General features: G+C 33.8%; 1 protein-coding gene across 2 annotated transcripts in view; it reads right to left on the bottom strand.

Moving 5' to 3' along the window:
- Positions 1–582: 582 nt before the first annotated feature.
- Positions 583–14,638, bottom strand: part of LOC132558796 (pyruvate carboxylase, mitochondrial-like) — a 37,833-nt gene continuing 23,777 nt past the window's right edge. For both annotated transcript variants that reach the window (XM_060223413.1, XM_060223405.1), the window contains 10 exons: positions 14,409–14,565; positions 13,100–13,206; positions 10,777–10,910; positions 10,068–10,317; positions 9,331–9,459; positions 9,011–9,126; positions 8,209–8,388; positions 7,472–7,720; positions 6,734–6,874; positions 583–6,287 (listed from right to left, as the gene is read on the bottom strand). In XM_060223413.1, the coding sequence (XP_060079396.1) occupies positions 6,027–6,287; positions 6,734–6,874; positions 7,472–7,720; positions 8,209–8,388; positions 9,011–9,126; positions 9,331–9,459; positions 10,068–10,317; positions 10,777–10,910; positions 13,100–13,206; positions 14,409–14,565 (1,724 nt within the window). In that variant the 3' untranslated portion in view covers positions 583–6,026. The remainder of the gene's footprint in view (positions 6,288–6,733; positions 6,875–7,471; positions 7,721–8,208; positions 8,389–9,010; positions 9,127–9,330; positions 9,460–10,067; positions 10,318–10,776; positions 10,911–13,099; positions 13,207–14,408; positions 14,566–14,638) is intronic.

A 14,638-nucleotide genomic window follows, 5' to 3' on the forward strand; every position in this document is an offset into this window, starting at 1 on the left:
GTATGAAATATACCTCCATATCCTTACTTCCCCTATGAAATATACCTCCATATCCTTACTTCCCCTACGGTATGAAATATACCTCCATATCCTTACTTCCTCTATGAAATATACCTCCATATCCTTACTTCCCTTTGGTATGAAATATACCTCCATATCCTTACTTCCCCTATGGTAATGTAGCCCCCAATATACTACAATAAACAGGACACCCTTACTATGGCACATCAACCTTGATACCAGGTTCAGTCTTGTGTATCCTGCCATCCACAACTTAATACACTTTCGCTCTTGCATGGCTTCATGAATGAATGATCCAACAGAAAATCACAGAGTGATTATCTTATACTCCTCCCACGTTTTTCTAGCTTTTTCCATCATTAAGCTATATATGTCTAGGCGATCATAAAAGACTCTTTACTCTTTATAACGTTGACAGTCACCAATCCTCCAAGGTCAATTAAGTACCATTATAATGTCTAACTGCATTGTAACTTTCCTCCCACACGTAAAGGTTAATGTTTTATAGCTTCTGTGATTAACCAAACATGTCTTTCAATAACCACACAAAAACAAAAACAATTCAATTTCATTGTTCACTTTTTCCTATATATATTTCCACACATAGCTTCAATCAAAGAGAAAACAAGACACATGCAAACACAAACAACATCAGCAATAACAAAGAATAACATGGATAGTCTCTCTGTTATTAACACACAGAACAGGTTGTACTTTAAGTCAAGAAAAAAAAAATTGGGTTTTCTCACAGTCACATGAACATCTACAAACAAATCCAATATATATATTTTCATAAATATATGTAACAAAATGAGTAATCATGAAAGAAATATTGGGGTGTAATTCTACAGCAAACACCTGATACCATAATGTATATATTGTACAGTGTTCCTCTGTGGATATTCTACTGACCTGTTACCTGGGTAAAGTTCATAATATAATGAAATTTTCTGTTTAAATCTGTTTCGTCCTTAATCTATATAATATGTACAATGCAACATTTGACCTATATAAGTGAAAACACCTACAGAAATCAGGACTCCATTACTAAAAATAGCAAAGACACAATAAAGGAAAAATCTTCATCTAAGTTATTTTCACTTACCTTATTCATCAGAGAATAAGCACATTTATCAAAAAAAAATTGAGTTACATGGGGTAATTTTTTTCTGAAATATAGGTTACCTAACAAAATGATATACAATGATAGATCATTATGGACTTATTGTCTAGTGAATATGCTGTTGTATGGACTGAAAAATAATCAATTGACCTGGTAGAGTTGAAGCATATTATCCAGTCAATACAAATGTATCAAAACACTTTCATCAGGTGAGATGTCCAAAACGTTTACCTGTATCATGTCAATTCTGAATGAAAATAAAGAAAAGCACTTAATGAAATGAATGTTATACTTTAATAAATATATTCTATGTGGGCTTAAATGGACCTTAAATGTGGTTGTGTCAATTATGCTGGGAAGACTTCACATTTAGGATGTGTATGAATTAATGGTACACTGTACTGTAGGTCAAATGAACTACCTATGGCTCGTGAGAAAGACTGTTTTTCCTCTTGTCTATTAAGTATTTAGTATGTACATGTATTTATATATATGGGGAACACTTGGGGAAGCACACACACACAATTTCCAATTATCAAAATATCAGATGATTTATTACACATGTCTATAGCACTATTCTATCTATTCTATATATATTAATGAATCAAAATAACTTGTGGATTGAACCATGTAACATTTGACATATAACATAGAGTATCAACTTCCTACACTCCCAATGGTAAGATGGTACTTTGATTCATGTGTATGATGTACATATGGTATGGGAGAGTAAAGAAAAATGCATAGAAAAAAAACTAAAAATAAATAAATTAGAAGCACTTATTACTGTTTCATTAGAAAATATCAAAGAAGTAATTAAAACTTAAAACACAATTGATAATTATTGAAATTATCATAGTGGCTGAACCTATTCCATTTACAGTAACATGGCGACTGATATAAAGCTGGAAAATTAGCATTTACAGATAACTTGTGGTATACATATAAACTGATATTATCATAGTGTTATTCTTAAGTAGATGGAATGTCATTTTTATGTTGAGCGTATTTTTCTCCTGCTTTTATCAAGTATTTCTGATTATATGTTTTCCTATTATATAATATGATTAAACCATCTCTGTAAACACTCAAACTAGCAAAGGAGGCATTATAAAACATTGAGATTAAAGTTACTGACAGAGGATGTTACTACCTCTGCAGTCCATCCACAACCAATATACTTCATGTGATTAGGAACTCTTTGGAGATGGAGGTGATTTTAGACATGTCATTGGGGCAACCATGTAAACAATAACCATGACACCTAAATTCAAACCACTAAATGGTGCTGTTCATAAATGGGGATTTAAGCTGATAATGCCTGATCAGCAGAGTATCAAGAATAACAACAAAGTAACAAATATTCAATCAAGTACTGTTTTAGTCCAGTTTAAAATTTTTGGTTTCAATTTAACTGTTAAAGTGCATTCAGGTACTTCATAATATGACTTTTAGAAGTTCACGGTTTTCTGTTCAGACACATATCTTCACTGTAATGCTTTGTGATCTGCCTCCAAAGTCATGTGGCATGTTGATAAGTTTGGTGGCACAATGAAGGGAAATAACTCTGCTGCAATTGTAATAACTCATATTCAAGTAAACAAAATTGCATAATTAAACACAATGTGGATATATTCCAACAAACCAAAATTCTCAAATTTGGCTGATTTAAAGTGAAATTTCCAAAATTTCCTACCTTGAGAATTCAAAATCAAAATTTTAAATCAATTCATTACAGTATTATGCATTTATACATTTCAAAGAATAAACTCTCCATTATTTATTTTTTCAAATAAAGGAAACATTGATTTTCTTTATAATATTTGAATAACAAAATAAGGTTCTAAGTGAAGGCAAAGACATCTAAGTGTATATGATAAAATAGTTAATAGTCTTTCCACACTACCCAGAACCCCCAAACCCCAACCCTAAAACAATCTGTTGTTACCAAAACATTTATAAATTATGCATTTATACATTTCAAAAGATTAAATACAAAATTAAATTTCAACAGGAAACATTGCTTAGCAAATAATACTAAAAAATAAGAGACTAATTCTGAAGATACTTCAAATGAAGACATCTACATGTTATAAACAAAACCACCTCTCGCCTTGGATATGTCTTTAATTTCCAAAGTTATATTATGCTTTTTACATTTCTAAAACAATAACATTGTTATTTTTAAAAAAAACCTTTATTCTCATCATTAAAGATAAAGAGCCCTGTCCCCTGTATATTAGAAAGTAACTCCTTTGTCTGGTCCTTACTTCAAATGAGTTAGCATTGAAAAACAGCTCATGTGCCATGAAATATTATCATTATTACCATGTCCCAGTTCGCCATCTTTATGAAATGAACACCAACTTTACCTATTGTATAATCATCCCCCAACCCCACTCCCATGCCCTATCCTATCTTTACATTTAAATGAATCAGTGTCCTGTTCAGTACATACCAGCTGTATAATCTTTTATATAGATGTACATAGTGTATTTTTTGACAATAAGACATATTGTGGTATATCTGAACTGGTGAACTCAACACTACCTGCACACCTTCGGACCTGTACCATAAGGTCTAATTTATCTGTTTTGCCTTTTTTTTTTTTTGAGTCTGGACCGATATAAATGAAAAATGATACATCTTTTAGAATAATTTTGAAAATACTGTTGCCTGTAGTGGTGATATTGATATGTATACACTACACATACTAGTTAACAGTTCTGAGCACTGGTGAACACAAAGAAAACTAGAATCCTTTTTTATTATTACCCGTATCATTTCGTAGGCTCAGATGTAAAAAATTCGTAAGTCTAAAAAAAATTTAATAATATATAACAAACTAAATATTTTTCAACTAGATCACACACACTATTCAAGAAATATTTTTAAACATTGATATTTAAATGCATCAGGTGAATACAGAAATATGACAGTAAGAATAGATGGCAGTAAGTCATACATTTGTAGTGAGAGATTCTCATATTTGTTGAGTGTTACTGACAGTAGATTTTGGCATTCTGATCCCGTAAAGTCATTTCCACAAAGGTTTTGAAATGGCTGTGACTAGATTTTTAATAATCGAGGTTATTATCAATATTTTGTAATGGAAATTCCATACATCATTTAGGAAATATTTTAACAAACTCCACCTAATGTAGTATGGTACACATCTTTACTGTTGCTGATCAGTGATAGTTAAAAGAAAGCATTTATGAAGTTACATTGAAGTTGTCAACAGTCAATTTCATCTGTATAAAAAAATAAAACAGTTTAGAAAAATAACTACTACAAATGCCGTTAGCTTGAGAAAATGCCCAAGAAATGTAGAATTTATATGTTATGTAAATAAAAGTAGATTATGAAATTGAATGCAAATGAAATAATTAGCACGTTTTATATGTATATGTGGTAGTTTAAAAACTACAAATATATCTACATACCTCCTAACACAATCTATTGTTCATATAACAATCATCAAAAAATATAAAGCAGCACCTTTGTTGACAAAGGATTATAGGCTGTACGGTTCAATTACATATATTAATTTTGAGAAAAATCCAAATTTGATTCAAGTACTAAAGCACACAATGCTGTGAAAAGAAATGATCCAAACATACATAGACCTATAATGTTCAAAATAGAAAATAATCTTTGACATAAAAAGGTATGGATTTCCAGAAGCCAAAGGACCTTCACTTTATTACAACAATGTGAAACATGGATATGGGCCTTCACTTCCTCGTGACAATGTGAAACATGGATATGGGCCTTCACTTCCCCAAGACAATGTGAAACATGGATATGGGCCTTCACTTCCCCGTGACAATGTGAAACATGGATATTGGCCTTCACTTCCCCGTGACAATGTGAAACATGGATATGGGCCTTCACTTCCCCATGACAATGTGAAACATGGATATGGGCCTTCACTTCCCCCTGACAATGTGAAACATGGATATGGGCCTTCACTTCCCCCTGACAATGTGAAACATGGATATGGGCCTTCACTTCCCCATGACAATGTCAAATATGGATATGGGCCTTCACTTTCCTACAACAATGTAAAACATGGATATAGGCCTTCACTTCCCCATGACAATGTGAAACATGGATATGGGCCTTCACTTCCCCATGACAATGTCAAATATGGATATGGGCCTTCACTTTCCTACAACAATGTAAAACATGGATATAGGCCTTCACTTCCCCATGACAATGTGAAATATGAATGCTGTTGTGTAGATATCCGAGAATATATTTGGTTTACTATGGTGAATTTTCTGCCCAGCCACCCTTCTCTCTTAACAAAAATTCAGTAAATAACCAGGGTACCCATCTTGAATAAAATTTAACACAATGAAAAGACATTGTGAAACGGATAACTGAACAATTCATTGGGATTAGTTTTGACAATCATTATGACAATTTCTTCAAGTCTTGAAATGACAATTTTCTTTCAAGAAAAGGTTGATTGAAAAAAAAAAGATATAAAAAAAAGAAAAATATCTTTGAGCCTTGATAAAAACCACATTAAAAAAAAATCTAGGTAGTACTGGTCCCAAGATGTTTGTGTCTACAGAATGATAATGGCGACTCTTAAAGCAGTGAAATTCATCATTATAGTGTTGATGTAAACTAATAATCATGGCTCATGTCACGTCTTGTTTAAATCAATCCCCAGTAAATAATTCTGATTAAAACGATGTTTCTGATAGGTGTTGAAGCAGATAGTGGAAGGTCACAGTCGAGAAACTGGAAAATAAAACTATTAGACTTTACAAATACAGACGCAAACAGTTCTAGAGTAGTAGAGTATCTGATGAAGTTGTTAGTGAACTGGTTGTATGTGATCAGCAGACTCAATGTTAATGAAGCGTTAATCTTTCTCACACTCCATTTCTAACAATAGGTCGTCTCCCTCCAACTTTGTGTTGAGTGCCACTGCCACACTTTTGACAACACCATCAGCAGGTGCATTGACCACCATCTCCATTTTCATTGCTGAAAGAACAACAATGGGGTCACCCTTGGAGACCCTGTCTCCCTCCTTGACCTTCACTTCCAGGACCGTCCCAGGCATTGGTGCCCCGATGGAACCCTTAACTCCCTTTTGTGCCTTTGGATGAACACTTAGCTCCTACAATGGACAAGGCATTGTAATCACCTTGGTGTAAATTATCATTAGAATTTTATTAAACCATCACTGCAACAGATTGAGAATATGACCGCTGAAGAAACAGTACAACCTGCTGATATATACAAACTTGTGATATTGCTAAACCGAATAAACAGTTGTTTGATGATACATCAACATGTGATGGGAAAGTTGCTATAGTGATAATCAAGATTTTGAGAGAATAAAAACGGTGAACTCGTCTATGAGGATGTGTGATTACACACCTGTACATGAAGATCAGAATACATAATAATGATTAATCACTTAAGCTGGTTTCCCCATCCCATATATCATGTAAGTAATTGATAATTAAATGAATTTTGTTAAAGACAAATGTGTATGGTTCATGAAGGATGAAGAAATAAATCTATTTGAAAAGCTTTATAAAGAATTTGTAACAGTTTTACCTTTGTTGCCTCACTATCTGTGATGATGACAGAGCGCAGCTGTCCATTTAACTCAAAGAATACCTCTCTCTGGCCAAGTTTGTTGAGATCTCCAACAGCCAAGGTCTTAATAGACAAGGTCTTGCCTTTCTCTATGTCAACCTGTAGCAAATCAATGTCACACCATCTTAAAAATCATCCTCTCAGAAAACAAAGTAAAGTAAGTAAAAAAATCCCTTAAGTATTTATGATACAACCCTCAAAACCAGGCCTGCATTCATGAAACTGGTCTCATGCTAAAGCATGAATTTTGTGCCCAAGTCTTATGTCTTGTTTAAGTTAAAAATTAATAAATAAGGCTGATTTTGCCGAAGATTGAAAAACAATTTTGAAAGGACTTCAAGTCAAAGCTATATTCAAGGTTTAAATTTGACATTTGTATTATTTTATATTATTTAGGTGAATTATAAAAAAGTTTGCTTGAGCACAAAATCTATGCTTGAGCTTGAGAATGGTTTCATGAATACGGGCCCTGACAGGAGTTTACAGTTTCAGTCTACTTCATTCCTATATAAATATACAGTATGTACTGCTAACAATTGATAATAACAGCACATGCCAGGACTCAGTGGGCATTAATTACTGAGTCTTGCTCTTCAATACTTTTCCATCTTTACCAAGTCATTTCACATTAAACATATTCTCCATATTCTAGATTTCCATAATGTTGGTTGACACTAATTTATAAATATACTGCACCTCTATTTCCTGTGCCATCTTGGGACCAATGAGGAACATCCTAGTGTCCAGACAATCTACAGGACCATATTTACTGCGGAACTCAAGGAACTTGTCTGTGACTTTCGGGTACAGAGCAGCACTGATCACATCCACATCGCGCACGGCATTGCCATGCTTCTCCTCCAAATTTGTTTTGAGTTGATCAAAGTCCATGGGAGGCAGTGACTCTCCAGGTCTGTGTTCAATTCTCTCCTTGTCTTTCAGAATCTGACAGTACAAAATAGTCCATTTTATTCATCATCATTGACACATTTAATAACATATATTTTGTAATTTCATGGAGAACGGTTACATAGGTTAAGTCTGTCTTATCCAATGCTTTATGTAACAAAATTTGGAGAGAAATCTTATTGCTTTAAGAAAACAATAAATAATTCTACAGTATGATTATGTACGTACCATTTCTCACTGAAATGTTCTCAAATGAATATATCATGTTAAACATCATGTCCTGTACCAAAACACATAAATGATAAAACAAACAAGGGGGTTAAGTGAATAAGCCAAACCCAACTTGTACATTGTTTGGAGGATATATGTACAGATTTTACTTGCAAATTTGAAAATCACACATGATTATCAAGTTATAAGTGTTCAAATTTTTGATTGGTACTGTTTTGAGTTATGATTAATTGTAACTATATTATATAATTGATGGTGATTTTACAATTACTTGTGTTGATGTGGAATGATACCTTTGTTCTCAGAGGCTCAGGATATCCACCTGGAGGGGCACCTAGGAAGCCCTGGAAATACTCCACAACCGATACAGGGAAGGACAACTCATCTGCCTTCTCCTCCACCATAGCTGCACTGAGTTTGTTCTGGACCATGAACTGTGCCAAATCTCCCACCACTTTGGAGGAAGGTGTAACCTATTAACACAGCAAAAAGATACATACAATGCATTCATATGTACCTAATATTACCGATATAGTCTTAACTCCTCTGAATCTTCTCATTGCAATGTATAGAGAATACAAAACATCTGTTGAGACTGTAGTACTATCTGGTCATGTGACAACCATTGTGATGCTGTTTATCTCATTACACTTACTCTGCTGATCCAAGAATTTCACAAACTGACATTAGGAGAGCGAAATGCTTAGCTTTCTTACATTTGTCAGCACTAGAAATGAATGTTATAGGACCTTAATATCTTTGTCTATATAATTCATGTCATACATGTAAATATTATACAAATTATGCAAGTGACTTCATGTAAAGTCAATTAAATTTCTGGTTTAAAATGTAATGTAAAATGAAATATTATTATTATTACACATAAAAATTCATTAGGGCTACAAATTTGATTGATGAAATAACTTCAATACCTGGAATCCATTAACATTATACAACAACAGATTCTGTCTTTTTAACTAAATAAATAAGTAAATATACTCATTTACGATGAAGAATTCATGTTAATTCATTCTCATTTCATGAAAGTAAGAGTATGCACCATTACATTTTCAGTAGACTACATGTAATCTATACCTTAGGGATATCTCCCATGAGTTTGTTGGCTACAGAGTATGTCTTCTTCACCTCTTCAAACTGGTCTGCCAGACCAAGACTGAAGGCCTGGAACTGTAGATTGGTGTACTGGCCACCTGTACAGACACACAGATTATCATCACACATCCTGATGTTGATCATATCATCTCAATGGAAAGATTTACCACTATTTATCACACATATTACTTACAAGACAACCATGACATTCTGTTAATTAGTATCTGAATGATAACATAAATTTGAAGTAATGAAATAAGAGATTGTGTATCAAAACTATTAGATCTGTATACTGGCAATACCTGGAATTTCATTGTTGTAGATGTCTGAGTTTCCACTCTTCATTGTTACACAGCATTCGAATGGAGCATACAGGTTCCTGGTTTGTTCCCAGTAAGATGAGTAATTTGACACATCAGGTAAGCTTATTCCTGTATCAACCAAAGCACAGGTTATCAGTAACATGTAAAACTTTAAACATGTTTTAAAGTATAAAACATTTCTAATGAATAATCCTAGTATAGGTCAGTTTCTCTAAAGATGTTTAATAGATCATATGTTCTTCCAATGTGAGGTGATGTCAGTTATTCTTTCGCTCAAATTTTATCTATGATAAGATATTCACATGCCATGTGCATTACATGGCATGATCTTACAAAATAAGTAAAACCATATGTTACTTGTATGTGTTCAAGATCAATTTAGTCAAGGACCGATATTTTGAAACAAAATCTCATGTGAGGGGAAGTCAAGAAGGAGAAGTTACAAAATATCAATCTGAGTCTGTGATAGTAATGGATTCTCTTTCTTGCACAAATATTAGTCAAAACTGTCTATAAATTACTCTCTAATATCATTTCAAAATTATTCAGTAGATTACATTACCTTCCTTTACAGTTATACATCTCAAAGACAATAGCATATAACAGTTAAATTATGGCAAATAATGGTACCAAATATTGTGAGAATTATAAGCCAAATATTGCAAGGATTAAAAGTCTGATCTTGAAGAACCTCAAGAGAGCACATCATGCAGTACCTGTATCTAATGCAGATCTTTCTAGGGCAGCTACCACAGCACCCATGCTTGGCTGGGAGGTCATTCCTGACATTGAGTCAACAGCCACGTCCACTACATCAGCCCCTGCATGAGCACATGCCAACATGGAGGCCACAGCAGCTCCAGCTGTGTCATGTGTATGAACATGGATGGGGATGTCAGGGAAGCGGTCCCGCAGTGCTCCGATCAGCAAGGTGGCTGCCGGTGGCTTCAGTAGACCTGCCATATCCTGGATACACAATAAATGTTTTATCACTGTATTATCAAACATATTCAGCTTATATATTTTAGATTTCTTCTTTTTGGAAAAACAATAAATGTGTCTTTATAGATGAATGCATTATGATGTAGATCAATGCCTGAGTCATCAACCAATAAGGAGTATGGACTTTTCTGACTGTGCCAGGTATTGGTTCCTCAAAGCTTAATTACCTAAAGCTGACAGTACTTTATGGATATATTAGAACAATATTTGAATTCTTAAAATCTCAACCAATGAGAACTAAAACATAATCAAGTGAAGACTTTATGCATTGATGCTATGGTGAATATATGAACAGAGGAGATATGTTTTTGTACACAATTTTTGTATTTCAAAAGTTGTGAAGTGTGATTTGTGTATTAAACTTAACACCAAAACCAAAAACCTAAATACTAGTCTTTACGAGTTGTGACATTGTGTACTTACCTTGACACCAAGGATGTGAGTACCAGCCTTAACGAGTTGGTCAGCCATGTCTAAGTAGTACTGCAGGTTGTACTTAGTTTTGCTGGGGTCTGACACATCACCAGTATAGGACATTGAGGCCTCTATTACCCCACCTACAAAAGATATGTCACATACAACATAGTATAAGCTACTGTTATTACTCTAATCTGACTTTGATGCGATTCCATAATCAGGTTACAACTCATTTATCACAATACAGATCTAACCATATTTCAGAGCATTTACGTCAAGTTGGTCATATCAACAGAATAGAAGTTTTTATATCACAACAAGTAGAAGATTTAAGTGTGATGTTTCAATGAATACATGGTCACCTTCATCAGACAAAGTGTAACCAAATTGACGACAGTACATTGTTACCATCTTTTATACTTTTTTCTCCTATAATCTGCTTACCATTTCGTCATACTATTTTCTGCCTTAGTGTTCATAGGATTATAGTACAGCTGAAAAAGTTATCAAACATATTCAGCTTATATATTTTAGATTTCTTCTTTTTGGAAAAACAATAAATGTATCTTTATAGATGAATGCATTTTGATGTAGATCAATGCCTGAGTCATCAACCAATAAGGAGTATGGACTTTTCTGACTGTGCCAGGTATTGGTTCCTCAAAGCTTAATTACCTAAAGCTGACAGTACTTTATGGATATATTAGAACAATATTTGAATTCTTAAAATCTCAACCAATGAGAACTAAAACATAATCAAGTGAAGACTTTATGTATTGATGCTATGGTGAATATATGAACAGAGGAGATCTGTTTTTGTACACAATTTTTGTATTTAAAAAGTTGTGAAGTGTGATTTGTGTATTAAACTTAACACCAAAACCAAAAACCTAAATACTAGTCTTTACGAGTTGGTTGATTCCTTACCATCTTGATACTATGTACATCAGTGCTAGTACACTTCACACAGGTCATTTGTCTGATGAAGGATACAGTCAATAAAAAGCCACACTTTTAATCTTCTTTTCTACTGCTGTATGATATTGCTATTTACCAATCTGTCAGTATTTAAGGTAAAAGCATGAATATGAAATCAGCCCTTTTGTCACGGATCAACATCAGAACACTCATCATACTGCTTTAATAGTAATGCAGTAGCTGTGCTGTGTTATTTTCACTGCTCTAACGATAATGTGGTAACAATTGTGCTAAAACTTTTTTAGAATTGAAATATTTCTCTGACTGTTTTATCATTCCTTATGATATCAATATTTGGGGGTGACATTGAAGCATTCCATATACCAGATCTTGATATCAAATTTAACTTTACCTTTGATTTAACCACCATAAAGACACTTTAATCCTGATATCTACTGTCCATATTAGGATCATTCTGTTTAGTGGTATATTCATATTTACTCAAAAAGTTTTGAAGAATATTTTTTGGTCTTTGCAGAATTTTGAAATGACTGTTACAGGATTTCACAAAACATATCACTATTATTCACATAAGGTTACAAAAGAAATTTAGTACAATGTATTACATCTCAATGAACTTTTCAATTCAATTAAATGAAAATCAGCCAGCATTGAAACTCCTATAGCACATCATTCCATTTCTTGCATTCTCTGCAGATAAAGACATCAAGCTCAGCAGCTATAGAAATCAATGGGTTACTCATCAGAATGTTAATATACTGCTTTAACCATATTGCAACCACCATACACCTTAACTGCTATAAAACTTACTGCTGTTGTCATACCGCTGTAACCATACTGCTATAATCATATTGTTGTTATCTTAATGTTGTAACCATACTGCTGTAACCATACTGCTGTAACCTTTACTGCTATAAAACTTACTGCTGTTGTCATACCGCTGTAACCATACTCTATAATCATATTGTTGTTATCTTAATGTTGTAACCATACTGCTATAACCATACTGCTATAACCTTACTGCTGTTACTGTACTGCTATTACCATACAGCTGTTACTATACTGCTATAACCATACTGCTGTAACCTTTACTGCTATAAAGTTACAGCTGTTATCATACCATTGTAACCATACTGCTTTAATCATACTTCTATAACCTTACTACTGTTACTGTACTGCTATTACCATTCAGCTGTTACCATACTGCTGTTACTATACTGCTATAACCATACTGCTGTTACTGTACTACTATAACCTTACTGATGTTACCGTACCACTATTATCATACAGCTGTTACCATACTGCTGTAACCATACTGCTATAACCTAACTGATGTTACTGTACTGCTATAACCTTACTGCTGTTATCGCACTGCTATAACCATACTTACCAGCTTTTCCAACAGCCTCCATTCCAACTATAATGTTTGGCATATAGTTCAGTGAATCAAATATCCTGAAGATGTCCATACCATGTTGTACAGCCAAGTTACAGAACCTAAAGAAAAAGTACAAATCTCAGCAAAGAATAGTGTAAGTGAAATCCTACTTGTCTGTAACCTGTCTTGTTTCTATCCTGGTTTATAATCCAACAGCCAGGGTCACTTTGAGGTGAGGTTTCCTTGTAATATCTGTTGGTTATTTCACTAAATTACATATGGCACATGACAGCTAGAGCAATGAGTGAAACTCAATGAATGGATAAATCTAGGACATAAATATTATGGGAGAATTTCAGGGTGTGGAGAAAGTGGAAGGAATTTGCCCATTAAACAAAGCACATTCTTAGAATTTCAATAAAACCCAGAGTGATGTCTTGTCAAGTGTTAAGGATACAACTATGTCAGCACTGACTGGTCCATTCCCCAGTTTCTGTGGATACACAAACTGCCCAAGTAAAGAAGTGTAAAACCATGCACCTTAAATCTTGACCTGAGATTATGGTGAAGCATACTCTGCAGACTGAACTATTGCAGCCCTCTATCTACCTGTCTTTAAACTACCACTGGTAAAGTAATAGCAACCCACTGATAATCAATACCTTTGTCTAATTACCACCTGTATATAACAATCATCTGTCCATAACTACCACCTGTGAATAACTACCATGTACCTGTGTATAACTAACACCTGTGAATAACTACCATGTACCTGTGTATAACTAACACCTGTATATAACAGCCATCAGTATATAGCTAGTACCTGTATATAACTACCATCAGTATATAGCTAGCACCTGTATATAACTACCATCAGTATATAGCTAACACCTGTATATAACAACCATCAGTATATAGCTAACACCTGTATATAACTACCATCAGTATATAGCTAACACCTGTATATAACAACCATCAGTATATAGCTAACACCTGTATATAACAACCATCGGTATATAGCTAACACCTGTATATAACAACCATCAGTATATAACTAACACCTGTATATAACTACCATAAGTATATAACTAACACCTGTATATAACAACCATCAGTATATAGCTAACACCTGTATATAACAACCATCAGTATATAGCTAACACCTGTATATAACAACCATCAGTATATAGCTAACCCTGTATATTACAATATGTACCACTTGTTTATGTTCGATATTATACCATAAGGGTGTTTTTTTTTATTAATAATTACTTCTTGTCTACATTTTGTTTGAAGTCTGCATGACAAATAGGTCACTTACTTGTACACAACATTATCAGGGTAGTTGGTATAGCCCACAGCATTTGCCCCCCGCAGCAGCATCTGGAATGGGACATTGGGGATTAACTTGCGCAGGGTTGCAAGTCTCTCCCATGGGCATTCGTGCAAAAATCTCATGGCTACATCAAAAGTGGCCCCTGAAATATACAGAATTAGGTACATAGTAATCTTACAAACTTAAAAATATGATTGAAAATGATTGAAAGTAGT

This window comes from Ylistrum balloti, unplaced genomic scaffold (genome assembly GCF_031769215.1).
Source record: "Ylistrum balloti isolate Yb309-2 unplaced genomic scaffold, AGI_CSIRO_Ybal_v1 Utg369660, whole genome shotgun sequence".
Classification (NCBI taxonomy): Eukaryota; Metazoa; Mollusca; class Bivalvia; order Pectinida; family Pectinidae; genus Ylistrum; species Ylistrum balloti.